Raw genomic sequence first — 15,527 nt, forward strand, 5'->3', positions numbered from 1 at the left:
CAATTCTTGCAGATATGTTTAGATAAACCTTGGCTCCAAATACAGTGGGGAAATAGCGTGAGTACCATAGGGCTTGACCAGGTATTTACTTACCAGTTGTAAAACAGTCTTCTATGGCTTTACTGCTTTTGATAGGCTGAGAAACTGGATTTGAAATAAAACAAGCATGGTGTGTGTGTCCATGTCTCATTGCAGGGAAGCCATATTCTTATAAATGCTTGCAGAGCACATTGAAGTCAATGGAAAAGCTCCTGTTTACTTTGCAGGTGGATGGGTCAATTCAAACCCATTCACGAACAATGTTAAGCTTCAAGATCGCATATCAGCTAATGGTAATGGCGGATTTTTTAGTAGCAATTGAGTTGTATAAATTAACAATTCAGAGAGTTTTTCAGATAGCACCCAATGGAGTTCCCCACCACAAAGTTGTATAGTTCATTAAAACAGGCGTATTTTCTTTATTCCAATTAGTAGATAAGGAGACCAAGAAGAATAAACTTCTGAAAAAGTAGAGCAAATGCACCTTTACTTTCCAATGTCTTTTTTAATCATAAATTGTGTAGATTATTGCACACACACAGGCAGACACACAGAAACCCAGTTCTCATATATCTTACCAGACAACCAGCAGCAGGGTTAACACAACATATGTGATAAAAATTGATTTCCTTGGGCTTATTGGTGCCAACCTTCCAAAGCAAAATCTCTTGACAAATTCATGTCATACCCAAGGCCACCAAGATGAAAATCCATGCTTGGAAAATGTTCATGTAATTCTGCTTTTAAATCATCATTTTCTTCATTAAGAGGTAAAAATGTCACTGTAAAAGATGGATATTACATCAGCTGTCACGTGATACAGGCTTGTACCTTACTACAGACTGGGCCCCCTTTAATGCCTAAGAAACCTCTGATTTGTCTTTTTCTTAGCTTTAAAACACGGGGAAGAAAAAGGGCACAAAACCTCAGGATACAACACCTGAAACTGATAAACATCAATATATTTTGGATCTTAAGGGCTTAAGAAGAAGATATTTGGCACAGCTGTGTAATCAAATGCCACTTTAAATGATCTTCCTTCAGCTTGTAACTTGCCCGTCCCACTGCCCTTGCGGTACAATAAGAAACATCAGCCTGGGGCAACTGAAATTATGAGACCAGAGGGTCTTCAAAGGTAGACTTCAGAAGACACCATCAAGATCTGCTCTGGCTCTATACTAAAATTGCAAACCCAATCCCGAAGGCCTTAATTCGGTGCTTTAACAATCATTGAAGGCCAGGAAATGTTTTGTATCAGCAGGGATTTCATCCTCAGCCTTGCAGAACCGTAACATGCTGATTTGTGAACTTGTGAGCTTCCCCATTTTATTGGCGTGGAAAAAAAGTATGTTTTCTCTCTGAGGGAATAAAGTATGTGCAGCCCAGTGCTGTTACAAGGGGCTATCACAGGCTCTGCCTGCCAGAGATCTGCTTTGTGAATTGTGGAGGAGTAAGTGAACCCAGAGAATCAACAGTGTTAACAAGAACTATGGTTGTACAAAAACATCAAGTTTTTGATGTAGTTGGGATTGTCAGCACAGATTTTAGCCTTACCCATTCCCCAGATGAACTTATTCTTTAAAGGCTTCTAAGCTTTCTATTGAAGATGCAATAAAAGGCTAAAAGCAGCCAAAACATTTCAAATAAAAGTATTCAGGAAGGCTTTCGTTTGAATAACTTTTCCCTATGGTTGCCGAAAATATGTATAAGGAGGCCCTGGTGTAGTGGGGAAAAAAAGTAGCTGAGATGGGCTGTAGTTATTTTTGTAGTGAGTCCAATTCTTCAAAAGTCCAAATATCTTTGTGGTCAGAGGATGGAAAGGACATACTAAAGGAAAGGAGAAAGTTGTCAATAAGATAGAAAATAGAACTTGTGTTTCAAATATGGATTCTTGCTTATAGTCTGATCATTGAGAAATTCTCTTAGCACATTTCCCTGGCCAAGCAGAGATCCATCAAACTTCTGTCAGCTCCGGCGTGTGTTTAGCAAATTACTTTTGGTCACTTCTCCACCTGCAGCAATCCATGCAGTCTTGATCAGATACAATGACCAAGGGAGGGATTGAAGGAGCTGAAATCTTGTGTTCTAGCTGTCATTTCAAACTTGGCCAAAACCAGTGGAAATGGTGAGATCATCAGTCTGACCCTGACCATTAGATCACAAAACGTTTGGTCTGATTAGGTCATGTCTCAGGCTGCGAATAGTGTATGTCCAGTGGTGTAACGAGTAGTCCCTGGTCTTCACTGACCTTTGGCGTACTGGGACAAGTAAAGCTTCTTTCTCTCACATCAGCTGCACCAGCATCAGCACAAATTTATGGACCCCCTCAAAGGGCAATGGGCAGATTATTCCATTCCCTATTAGGGCTAATTCCCAGCATGCAGATTTTAGTTCAGCATTCTTCACTATCTCCAGATGTGACCTCAGCAGTCACATCATATGCTCAAAAGTTCTTTTTGTTTGGATCAATTAAGCTTTGTGTTGTGGACTTTTCTGACTGCAAATAGCAGTAATGTACTGGGCACTCTGGGGTTCATGTTAACTTGGCTAAAATGAAAAATAGATGTTTCACAATGCCACAAACGAGCTGTTAAATTCCAGGGTTAAAACAAGTTTTTGGACAGTGCCCTCAGACACATGGTGTAAATTTTTGGGGTTGTCCTATGCAGGGACAGGAGTTGGACTTGATGATACCTGTGGGTCCCTTCCCTTTCTGGACTTATATCATGCCAACATGGAGGCTGAGCATAATTTATCCCCATCTTTACAACAGAATATCTGTTATGAAGCTGCTGCTTTTTTAAACAATATTAACTCACTTCTTTGGCACAGTAAGTGTGATCCAGCTCTCACTGAGGACACAACTACTGTGCTGCAGGAGTGATGTGTACTGGTTCTTCAAGTTCTTTTGGAGATAGAACCAGTTGATCAAGCCAGCTGAGAATCTGAAATGTTATAGTCACTGCATGGAATAGGTCATGCTCCAAGTAGAAGTGATAGGATGAGAGGAAATGGCCTTAGGTTGCACCAGGGGAGGTTTAGATTGGATATTGGGAAACATTTCTTCCTGAAAAGGCCTGTTGGACATTGGAACAGGCTGCCCAGGGCAGTGGTGGAGTCACCGTCCCGGGAGGGGTTTAAAAGATACATAGATGAGGCTCTTAGGGACATGGTTTAGAGGTGGACTTTACAATGTTAGGTTGACAGTTGGACTCAATGATCTTAAAGATCTTTTCCAGCCAAAATTCTATGATTCTGTTCTTGTAAAACTGTAGGATTCAGTGTATATTTCTGCAGGTTTGGTATTGCTCTATGGCAGTTGTGCAGCTTTTGAACTGAAGATACGTGGCATTCCGTAGGTTTGGTCAGTCAGTTTGTAACCAATTCACAGAAGACCGTGTAGACATACTCTTCGTTTTGTGAGCCTAGAGCTCTGCTTCTGACTTTTCCCTCTTTTAATCAGAATACTGCTGGAATAGCAGCAGTGTGGATACCTAGAATCATAGAGTCATTTTGGTTGGAAAAGACCCTCAAGATCAGCGAGTCCACCTGCTAACCCAACACTGGCATTAACCCATGTCCCTAAGAACCTCATCTACTCATCTTCTAAACCCCTCCAGGGATGGTGACTCCACCATTTCCCTGGGCAGCCTGTTCCAATGCCTCACAACCCCTTCCATGAAGAAATTTTACCTGCTTACATGTAGTCAGGCTCTGCCTGTGATCTACCTTGATGAGACTGGATCAAGACTGTCCTCTCACACCTCGTTTGGCTCACCAAGGATGGTCATAGGTCCCATGTCATGGCTTTTGCACTTGCATTCAGTCATTTTCACACTGTTGGTGTTCAACAACTCCTGTGACTGTGACCTTACACTCTGACCAACCTCATCATGATTGCTGCAAAGGTTTTTATTGTATATTTTCAGCTTCATCATGTTTCATTGCAATTTGGAACGGCTGAGTTAAATAACAGGGGAAATAATCAGTAAAACAGAATAACAAAAAATAAGCAGGGAAAAATAATGTAAGACCAGTGATTGTCACATAGTGGATCAGTGTCTATTGAAGACCAGAAAACCATGATTTAATAAGCTGCTTGAAGTGAATGTGCTGGATTTAGTAAAACCTCTCTGCCCCTTTCCAAGTCGTGAGGTGTTCCTGCTCTAAAAACTATAATTGCGATTTAATGAGCACCTTTCTAATGACCTCGACAGATGAAAGTTTGAAAGGGCTTTGGAGGGAGCTTTGCCTCTTCTCCATCAAGGTGGTCCTTCTAGACCAATGGTGAGGCATATGGACCGCACAGCAGAAACAAAGCTTTTGGAAAAGATTAATAACAATAACATTTTGAAGTTCCTCTGTGAAATGTTGTCTGAAGAAGAAGGAAACCATGTTGGGTCTGTTTGTATAGTAGCGCTGAGCTCTGAATAGGGAAATCCCAAGCAAATCTAGTTTGTGATTGCTTCAGCATGCACATTTGTAAGTGCTCTATTGAATTTATTATAGACAAACCCAAACTGCACAGAATTGGAAAAGAAATTAGCTCTTTTTAATGACTGTAAGCATGAGCAAAAGACTTTTTTACTGTCATATTATCTCCTCCTTATGGACGCAGAGAGGAAATTAAAATTAATCCAGAGAAGAATCCTTGTTAGGAACTTCATTTAATACATCAGGAATTGTTTCTTCTCTGGGAGGCTTTAACTCGCATCCCAGAAACCACAGAGATCCAATTAAGCATCAAAGAGAAAAACATAATCCTGCACTTTGGGATATTTATTTTTATTCAACAAATCTCAGCTCCAAGGCTGAAGTCCATCAATACCTGGCATTTCATGTCCTGCTATTCAACTGCAAGAGACAGTTTAAAAGAAAGTTCAGAATAATAAATAAAGAGAAGATTGACACGAGTACAAAAGTAAATCACAGCCATAGAGGAGATGCTTTAGATACAATGTGATGGTCAGTCCGTAGCATTTAAGGCAAGGATGAAAGCAGGGTATAAATATTGAAGAAACTAGAGGCAGATAAAAGGCAGCAGACCCGTTTAATGGAATTTCATCTCACAGAGTTATAGCTTTTCAGACGGGAGCTGGAAAAACTTTATGTAAATATGAAGCAAGCTGAAATTGCACTTAGAAGTCAGATCTTTTTTGACATCCCAGCTGTACCACCGTACATTGTGCAGCTACACAGATTGTGATCCATTAGTACGGTGATTGCTAATTTCTATTTTCTATTTCTAGCAAGAGCTCCCAAGAGTCCCCATGTGTTGGGTGCTGTGTGTTTGCAGAGTAAGAGGCTCAGTCTCAGAGGACAGACTTACATCAGTTGAAGTATTTGACTATACCAACCTCATTTGTTACTCATTTTAGAGATGGAAGGTGGGTTCCACAGAATCACAGAATCAGAAAATGTCAGGGATTGGAAGGGACCTCGAAAGCTCATCCAGTGCAATCCCGCCATGGAGCAGGAACACGCAGATGAGGTTACACAGGAAGGTGTCCAGGCGGGTTGGAATGTCTGCAGAGAAGGAGACTCCACAACCTCCCTGGGCAGCCTGGGCCAGGCTCTGGCACCCTCACCATGAAGAAGTTTCTTCTCAAATTTAAGTGGAACCTCTTGTGTTCCAGTTTGAACCCAGTGCCCCTTGTCCTAGCATTGGTTGTCACCAAGAAGAGCCTGGCTCCATCCTCATGACACTCACCCTTTATATATCTGTAAACATTCATGAGGTCACCCCTCAGTCTCCTCTTCTCCAGCTCCAGAGCCCCAGCTCCCTCAGCCTTTCCTCACACGGGAGATGCTCCACTCCCTTCAGCATCTTTGTTGCCCTGTGCTGGACTCTCTCCAGCAGTTCCCTGTCCTTCTGGAACTGAGGTGCCCAGAACTGGACACAATATTCCAGGTGTGGTCTCCCCAGGGCAGAGTAGAGGGGCAGGAGAACCTCTCTGACCTACTGACCACCCCCTTCTAATCCACCCCAGGTACCATTGGCCTTCCTGGCCACAAGGGCCCAGTGCTGGCTCATGCTCATCCTGCTGTCCCCAGGACCCCAGGTGCCTTTCCCCTACTCTGCTCTCTAATAGGTCATTCCCCAACTTCTACTGGAACCTGGGATTGTTCCTACCCAGATACAAGACTCTACACTTGCCCTTGTTATATTTCATTAAATTTTTCCCTACCCAACTCTCCAGCCTGTCCAGGTCTTGCTGGATGGTGGCACAGTCAGGGCAATTATAGGACAGGTGAGAGGCTACTCTGTGGGCTCTTTATCTCCATGTTAGGCAACTCAGCCACCTCGATTCCTGATTTGAATCCCCAGAGAGAGCCGAGACCTAGAAGAGGATTTGCAGAAACCTTTCAGTTAAACACAAAGCTGCTTGTGCATTCAATGAACAAAATACCAGGAGGGAAATGGGGTTAACCTTTGTGTCTAGATGAGGGCCAGAGATTGCTGTTTCTTTTGTCAGGAATTTCCACCAATCCTTCTAGAGATAGACAGCTAAGCCAGCTCAACTTGCTTGGAGTACAAACTCCTCTTCTTCATGCATATTTTACATGTCCTTTGTGTGTCTTGGGGCTTCAGGTTCAACAGGTGAAAACTCAGGTGTCCTGAGTCAGATTTCAAAACCACGGCTGAAGGTCAGTGATCTTCCTGATGAGGGATGGTAGCAAAGCTGATGGATCCATTTTCAGGGGCTGGAGAGCATCCTTTAATCTTGATTTCCTCATCCATAGAAAGGAGAGAAATAATTGTCGCCTTTCAGATATATTCAATTTGCTGAACTGTGGCAAATGCATTGAGATCCTTGAGTGCAGTGGACAGTTGTCTCAGTAAGTTTAATTACACTCATAAAAGCAAACAGGTTTTATATTTATTGACATAAATAATAGTTATTATTTCTAGATTGGTAATATTTATGTAATGGATGTAAGTTTTTAAAATAGATAAACATGATTTATATAAAGGCATGAAATTATGTAGACCTCGCTTTTAGGATATGATCTCTGAAGGAAAAAAAACACCTTAAATCACTGACAGTGATGTAAGTTGTACAATTATCCAGTCGCTACTGATATGGGATGGTTTTCAGAGTATTCCATCCTACAGATTTTTTACTGGCAAGGACAGAAAATTCAGACCTCTCCTTTCAGGTTTTGTCTTGGTCCATAGTTTGAATCTTTCCTTATAACATTTGTAAAAAAGGACAATTTTAAAAGCTAATGAGCTTTATGTCTCCTTCAGTTCCAGCAGAGAAGTTCATATGGCACTGCAGAGTTATCAAATCACATAAATGAGATTCTCATAACACTGCAAAAGGCATTTCATTACAAGGCATGTATTTAGCCCTTCACTGCTATCTAAATCACACCAATCATGTTTTTTTCCATCCGTATCTTTATATTAGATGCTTTTCCCAGATATTCCCCATAACTTGCCTTCTGAAGCAAATGCAGGTTGTGAAAATGAAGCTTATCTCTTCACCAAACACAGCCTTTTAGCTTTGTGCGCTGCCTCTCTCCCATGCCGCTCCTCTGGAAATGGCCTCAGAGGACCCAACTTGTAACTGGAAAATCCCAGTTAAGACAGATTTTTAATTATTAAATTTTCTATTAATACGTTCAAGGTCAGTGGAACTGCCCCAGTTTTCAGGAAGATTTGGGCAATTTCACCTGATTTTATATTTTAGCACTAAATCTGTGTTTATTAAAGGCTTTAGCAGGCAGACCAGAAGCAGCTAAATCTCTGATTCTGCATTACATGAATGCTAAAGAAGAATTTGCATCTGCATTGCTCTTCTCTAAGTTGGAAAGGTTTAAACTGTTGTCAAGCCAATTTTAGGATTTTGGGGAGATAGGGGTAAACATGTAAAAATGGTTTTACCTTAAATGAAGAACAAATTGACATCATTATCCCTTTTCCAACCTAATTCTATAATGTAATGTGAAGATAATATGAAAATCTGCATTATGACTGGCAAGATCATGGAGGAGATCGTCCTGGAAATTGTGCTAAGGCACATGGAAAATAAGGAGGTAATTGGTGACAGCCAACATGACTTCACTAAGGGCAAATCATGCCTGAAAAATTTGGTGACCTTCTACAATGGGGTTACGGATTTGGTGGATAGGGAAGAGCAACTTGATGTCACCTGCCTAGACTTGTGCAAAGCATTTGGTGCTGTCTAACATGAGATTCTTGTTTCTAATTGGAGAGGCATGGATTTGATGGATGGACAGAATCACAGAATGTCAGGGATTGGAGGGGACCTGGAAAGCTCATCCAGTGCAATCCCCCCATGGAGCAGGAACACCCAGATGAGGTTACACAGGAAGGTGTCCAGACGGGTTTGAACGTCTGCAGAGAAGGAGACTCCACAACCTCCCTGGGCAGCCTGGGCCAGTGTTCTGGCACCTTCACTGAGAAGAAGTTTCTTCTGATATTTAAGTGGAACCTCTCATGTTCCAGTTTGTATCCATTACCCCTTGTCCTATCACTGGTTGTCACCAAGAAGAGCCTGGCTCCATCCTCCTGACACTCACCCTTTATATATTTGTAAACATTAATGAGGTCACCCCTCAGTCTCCTCTTCTCCAAGCTCCAGAGCCCCAGCTCCCTCAGCCTTTCCTCACACGGGAGATGCTCCACTCCCTTCAGCATCTTTGTTGCCCTGTACTGGACTCTCTCCAGCAGTTCCCTGTCCTGCTGGAACTGAGGGGCCACAACTGGACACAATATTCCAGGTGTGGTCTCCCCAGGGCAGAGTAGAGGGGCAGGAGAACCTCTCTGACCTACTGACCACCCCCCTTCTAATCCACCCCAGTGCTTTAAGCCTTTCAGTGCTTAAAAGGGGCTGATAAGAAAGATGTGGACCAACTCTTTAGCAGGGCCTGTTGTGACAGGACAAGGGGTGATGGTTTTAAAGTGAAAAAGGGGAGATTTAGATGAGATATAAGGAAAAAATTCTTCCCCATGAGGGTGGTGAGGCACTGGAACAGGCTGCCCAGAGACACTGTGGATGCCCCATCCCTGGGAGTGTTCAAGGCCAGGTTGGATGGAGCTTTGAGCAACCTGGTTTATTAGAAGGTGTCTCTGCTCATGGCAAGGAGGGCTGGACTAGATGAACTTTAAGGTCCCTTCCAACCCAAACCATTCTACAATTCCACTTCTGTATTACAAGTCACCTTGTCTGTTATATCAATTAAAAAAGCCCATGAACAAAGCATTACACTGGTGGCTAGTGTTTGATAAGTTTCTTTTCCCACTTTTCTTCTGAAGTATCAAAGCAACAGAGCAGCCTTTTTATTCTTCAGGGGACAGATTTGGGTCAATTTTCAGCAGGCTATGAAAAAAAAAAAAAGAGAAAAGAATCAGGTACAAGGTTTTTATTTGTATGAGTAATTGCTTTAGCATTCTTACTTCTGAAGTGCTGCTAATGGACTGTGACCTCATTACACCTGGCACAGTGCAAACGCAGAACACAAAGGATAATCTTGGCCTCAGATAGCTGAGATACTTAAGCATTAAGTGAAGAACTACAGAGACATGCTGGTGGAGGCAGAATAAAATGGCAATGCAATTTTGGTCAATGCAATATGCAGAAGTTGAGGCACATCAGCGGCCACTGTCAAGACTTTGGGTAGGGTTTAAGGTGGATTAGGATTTTTAGGAGAGCCTGGAGGAATTCTGAGGCAACCTTTACAGATCAGGGGGAAACCTTTCCCCCAATCATGAGTGGATAATGAGAAAAAAAAAATATATTGTTTAAAAAGTAGCCAGCAAACAGTCGAGTCTGGCCTCATGGGATAGTTTCTGGTGAGGGCGAGCAGCAACGGAATAGAGCAGATGCATCATTTATTTTTTATTATTTGCGTGAAAAGTAACCAGAATCCTTTTGGAATGGAAAGACATTATCCTTTTCTAAGGCTAATGTCTATGATGCACCTGAGATCTCTGGGTGGACCACCCAAAACTCAACAGGGCTTTGAGCACAGTCTGCTCCATGAGTTCCCCATGAAACAAGTTCCAGGTGTATTGTCCTCGGGAGCTACATTTCTTCCTTGACCCATAGAGAGCAATAAGGTCCAGTTCAGTTCTTCAGGTAAGAGCTGAGGTGGAATGCAGGCGATGGAAGACATCAATCCTTAGACAGCAACGTGGCCAAAAACCCAGATGGTAGAATAGAAATGAACGTGATTGCTTAGACAAAACCCCAGATCCATGCATCATTTACCATCCATGAGTGCCCACTGCAAGCGTTAGGGAGCAAAAGACATAATTACTCAAAGTCCCGGTATTTCCCACAGAGGTGCGTGGGCTGGTTGTACCTTTTGAGGACAGAAAGCCTCATATTTGCACTTAGACCTGGGCACCACGTTTGCCCAGAAAATCCCCTTCCTTCAAGGAACTACAGGCGGCTTTGAGAACTGCACGACAAGACACGTAAAACACTCTAGGAAAGGATAAGGAACGGCTAAGCTGTTCATACAAACAGCAGAAGAGATTAAAGATGAAAGGAAATATTTAGTCACCTTTTGGGAACAGCTGGTGTGAAAATATTTAACGGGCAGGTCTTTTATGCACCAGCACAGCTTTCTAACTAAGCTTAAATAGGCAGGAGCAATATAGTACAGCTGGCCAGAGTGTGAATACCGTAATGGGAGAATTAAAAGCTTTCCTTCTCATTTGCTCACGCAGCTCAGATGGTAGCTAATCATGTGCTCTAATTTTAACAACTGAATTGGGAAATGTACCAAAAATAATGCAGCTTGTGATAAGAACAGGGGTGGCAAATTCTGTCCCTGGGACTGAATGACGAAGAAACAATTCACCTGCCCTTTCCTGTAAATCAGCCTTAGTCGTCTTGAGCTGCCTGATAAGACCCATATTTAAGTGGAAATTTAATCTGAAATCCATTTTGATAATTTCTTTGAGTGCCACCAGAAAAGTAAAAGCTACTCAGTCTATTTAATCACCCATTAGAAACCTGTGAGTGTTTAAGAGCGCCGTGTTAGAAAGGGCCAGGGCGTACGGTGGGATGTGTGTTGTAAAGCTATTTAAATTGTATGGTTCCCATCTATCTTTAAACTGGCAGCTAAATGGAAGCTGCAGATTTGAGAGTTCCTGGCTTCTGGTTCCCTGTCAGAAATAATTAAACTACATTTTAGGGAGACTGTCGTAAGCAGTTTGCTTCACGATGTTTTTCACAGCTGAGGGTCTTTATCGCAGCTCTTGGGGCCTGCAAGCACAAACCACCTTATATATCCATTATATATGAATTATACATTCGTTACCTGCAGCCTGCACCTCTGGTGGGTGGTGGTACAACTGGGGTCTCAGCTGGATGGGGAATGAAACCCAAAATGTTCCCTATGTTCTGGGTTAGCCTGAGATCGGTTTGGTTCAGATTCTGCAGTGCACATACAGAACTGTTCCCTGGCAGCGTGTTGTCTGGGAAGTATTTCAGTCAAAATGCAAATGTCCCAGTGGGTTTTCCATCCCTTTTCGTAGAAATGACTCCACAGAGATTTCGCCTTTCAGAAAGTGCTTTTTTTTTTTTTCCCCTCTTCACCATTTTTGAATGTCACTCCATTATCCTAGTTCCACACCTTTAAATAACTCCGAGAAGACTTCTGACTGTCACTCAAAACAGCTTCCTTTTGTCCCTGTGTTTTTTCTGCACCACCAACCAGTAGATATCTGACTTACTGTCATTTCCCTGACTTATCGACTGGACACAAGACCAGATGTCAGGACACGTTGGATGTCCTGTCCCTCTCACAGTGTTCACACATACCTGTAGATCCACCACTTCTTTATGCCTTGATTACTTTATCTGTGAAAACAGAAGTAACATCTTAACATCAGAAAATAACCACACGTAGTCGGACTCATTTATATTCTCAAACCAAAGAGAAAATATTAAGTAAATAACAGTAAAGTCCTTAAGATGTTCACATGGACTTTGGAGCCACAAGGAGCCAAGTCCTCCAAGATGCCAGTTTTCCCATCCATTGCTGGAGATATTTGTGTCTTTGGAATTTCAGAGCTTCACAGTCAGCAGTGGAAATTATTCACGGTGCATGTCATTGGGCTTTAGAATACTGGTGCTATCCCCAATTAGAGATGGGACCCTGAATCTCAAATCTGGGGAACGGAACCTAATGAAGATGTGAAGTAACCAAGCTGGCGTTCTCTGGATTGCTTGGTGAACCGGGAACAAGAAAAATTACATGTTATTTAGTATTCTGAGGTGCAAAGTTCAACACGGATGAATAAAGAATGTATAAGCAATAACCAGAGCAGCCCTATGGTGAAAGGCTGCTGGAGGCACCAAAGGCCACGACGAGACTTTTCCAGTTGGGGTTTAAATATAATACCCGCAGTCTCAGACTTTGTGCTTTCTCGATGTGTTTCTTCTCAGCTTGCTGAAATTTTAGTACCATAAATCTAGCTTTTTGGTTTTTATCTGCTGTTTCCCCCAGACTTTATAGATCAGGTCAGCCAAGGAGAGACTTTTTTTATACTTTTACTGCAGCTTTATAGCTCCATTACCTAACTTGCAGCCCTGTGTGTTCACACACCATCCTGACCAGCCCACACTCCATTCCAGTGCTGTCTGGCAATTGGGGAAAGGTGTAGAAAACGCACACGTCTGGGCTCTAACCCTTTAGCGAGTCGATAATTACCCATCCCTTATGTTCATAATGGGCACTGTGGTAGGATTTTACATCCCTCGCATCTAGGAGCTGTGAAAATCTGTGTCTCAATGCAAGATGCGGCGTAAAAACTTCTGATAGCAACTCAAGAGTCCTTCCTTAGCCATGTGTTAAGTGATAGTGTAACTTCTACTGACTTCCAATAAAGTTTACATTAGATTCTGCGACATTTAGGGAGCCAGTGGTATGTGCACGAGGTGCCCAAAATTTGATTCTAAATGGGACAGACAAGTTCCTGAGTGTCTTAAGCATATTTGTAGTCCAAAGTTCTCTCATTAGAGATTTAAATCTGTAAGACTAAAAGTTGGAGAGAGTTTGGAGACATCTGAGATGCTGCAGCAATAGGAGTTCGACTGGAAACTGTTCCACCACCCTGAGCTGTATAGGGAGCAGGAGCCAGATGTTGTGTTCTTGTTGTACTTGGGAAACGAGGTATTTTCTAGACTCAGGAAGCATTATTATTATTACTATCTTAGTTATCACTGCCTAAAGAACTCTCTGATCCTTGGAGACAAGGTGTAAGGGGCTGAAGACCTTCCAGCTCTCTCCAATGGAGTTGAAGTGGATGTTCCAGTCCCGAATCATGAGTGTGTCAAAAGTCCCCGAAGAGCCTAAGCTTCCTCTTACCAGCAGTATTAATTAGCAAAAGACTAAAGCCCAGTTAAGCAAGGCTGAATTTCAGTCAGGTGTGATGTTAATGCGGGTTGAGTGGGTTTGAATATTTTATGTGCAGCCAGTGGCCCGAAGTAAATGTCTTGTATAATACCAGTCGCATCAGAAGCCTTGAGGCCTGAATCCTGCCCTTAAAATGGTCAGAGGCACAAAGAGGGGCACTGGGAATGGGCTGGTGCCTGAGATACCCATTCTGGGGTATGAATTTGGGGGAACGGGGAGAAAATGTGCTATAAAATGGCTCAGTCAAGCAGAGGACTTGAGTCCCAAACATTTGGGAACGTTCAATCAAATTTAGGTGCACCAAGGCAGGAAGGGAGGGGAGGAAAACCTGAAATACAGCCCAAATTGCTGCTCCTCTGATGGCGGAGAGTGTGGTTACGGTTTATAGGAGATCGAAAGGGAACAGTGAGGTGATGAGCCTGGAGAAGAAGAAATAGATTCATTTCATTTCAACTGCAGTATAGCACCACGTCACTATTTGTTTTATTTTTATCTTGAAATCAGTCCTATATAGTGGTGGTGGTGGTGGTGGTTAAAGGCACTTTAACACCTGACTCGTGGGTACCTGTTCTCTACAAAGTCTCAGTTTTTTCAGACAAATATAGTACAGATGAAAACATGAAATCTCCCAAATTCATGCCAAGGGCATGCCAGATTTTAGCCAAAAATCTCACTGCTGGGCTAAAATATTATATATATCTGTGTCATCATTCCTACTGGGGCTCATGGAGGGTGGGAAGGCAGCACCTCTGAAAAGCCAATGTCCTTTAGGCCTTCTCTTTTTTTGGAGGTAAGTACCGAAATGCCCAGCCTTGACTCCATGTTTCCATTAACTCCAATGAGACGTGGCAACAAGCACCATCCTATAAACTCCAGCTTGTGTAGCTCACAAAAAGAACCTGGTGGTACCTCTGAATGCTGATTTTTAGGGGGTGGTAAGAGAAGAGAGACAGAGCAGATGCACAGACTCAGTAGAAATGGAAATATTTTATATTAGTTTAAAAAAAAAAGGTTTTAACTAATTCCATCCCCAAAACCATGGGTTAACAAGCTATAATCAGGCTTCACCAGCGCTTAACTTTAGCATCAGTAGTTTATCAGCACATTATTTCCTCGCTTAGCCAGATTTTAATTAAACCTGACTTTTGTTCTGTTTATTGGAAGAGCCTTCCCCTTCGGATTTGCTGTTCACAAAAGCTCAAGGAGTGCAAGAGAATTAGAAAGCAAATAGGAGGCTCAATCACAGCAGACCCCTGCAATCCGTGTCCGTCTCTTTTTTTTTTGTAATATACTTATTAGATTCTTATTGTCAGGAAGGATTAGCCTTACGAGCTCCAGGAATTCCTTTCATTGCCCCGTAAGGAGAGGTAGTGAAGTGTGGCTGCTTTTCTTAACAATAACACCCTGGATTTTTTTCTCTCTCCCTTCTCTACACCCACGTCCCCTCCTCTCTGTTCTCTCCTCTCCCACAGAGATTTGTGCAGCCGACTGCGGAGGACACGGCGTCTGCGTCGGGGGCACCTGCCGCTGCGAGGAGGGATGGATGGGCACAGCCTGTGATCAGCGAGCGTGTCACCCGCGCTGCAACGAGCACGGGACGTGCCGGGACGGCAAGTGTGAATGCAGCCCGGGCTGGAACGGAGAGCACTGCACCATTGGTAGGGAGAAAGAAAAACTGGCTACTTTTCCAAGAGTAATTGATGAGCAGGGGAGGAGGAAAGGCGCATGCTTAACTGAATATGTGTGACTTAGTGTAGCATGAGCACCTTTGTTCTTGGATTTCGGGTTCTGAACATCATACATTTTCATGTGGGAGCAAGACAAAATGTCCTTTCATTTGTTGATGACACGGCTATAGATATTTTTTATTATCAGACGTGAAGTGCACCTGTGCGGTGTTTGATCTTATAGAGACAAGCTGTCTAGATGCTTTTAAAAACATCCTACTTTGCCTCTCTCAAAAGGTCTTTCTGTGGCCTCCAAGACTTCTCTCTGTTCACGTCGACAGCATTTTCAAAAACATGCATCTGACTGAAAGTTTTCTTTCCTTTTATTTGCTCCATTATTTGCACGGCCACTTTGCTTGC

The 15,527-nt window shown here is 42.8% G+C and overlaps 1 protein-coding gene across 1 annotated transcript in view; it reads left to right on the forward strand.

Moving 5' to 3' along the window:
- The window catches only part of TENM4 (teneurin transmembrane protein 4), a 653,831-nt gene that overhangs the window by 489,795 nt on the left and 148,509 nt on the right, over window positions 1-15,527 (forward strand). The window contains exon 16 of the mRNA XM_082052895.1: window positions 14,913-15,098. Within this exon, the coding sequence (XP_081909021.1) occupies window positions 14,913-15,098 (186 nt within the window). The remainder of the gene's footprint in view (window positions 1-14,912; window positions 15,099-15,527) is intronic.

Source organism: Streptopelia decaocto (assembly GCF_964273445.1).
Source record: "Streptopelia decaocto genome assembly, chromosome: 1".
Lineage (NCBI taxonomy): Eukaryota > Metazoa > Chordata > Aves > Columbiformes > Columbidae > Streptopelia > Streptopelia decaocto.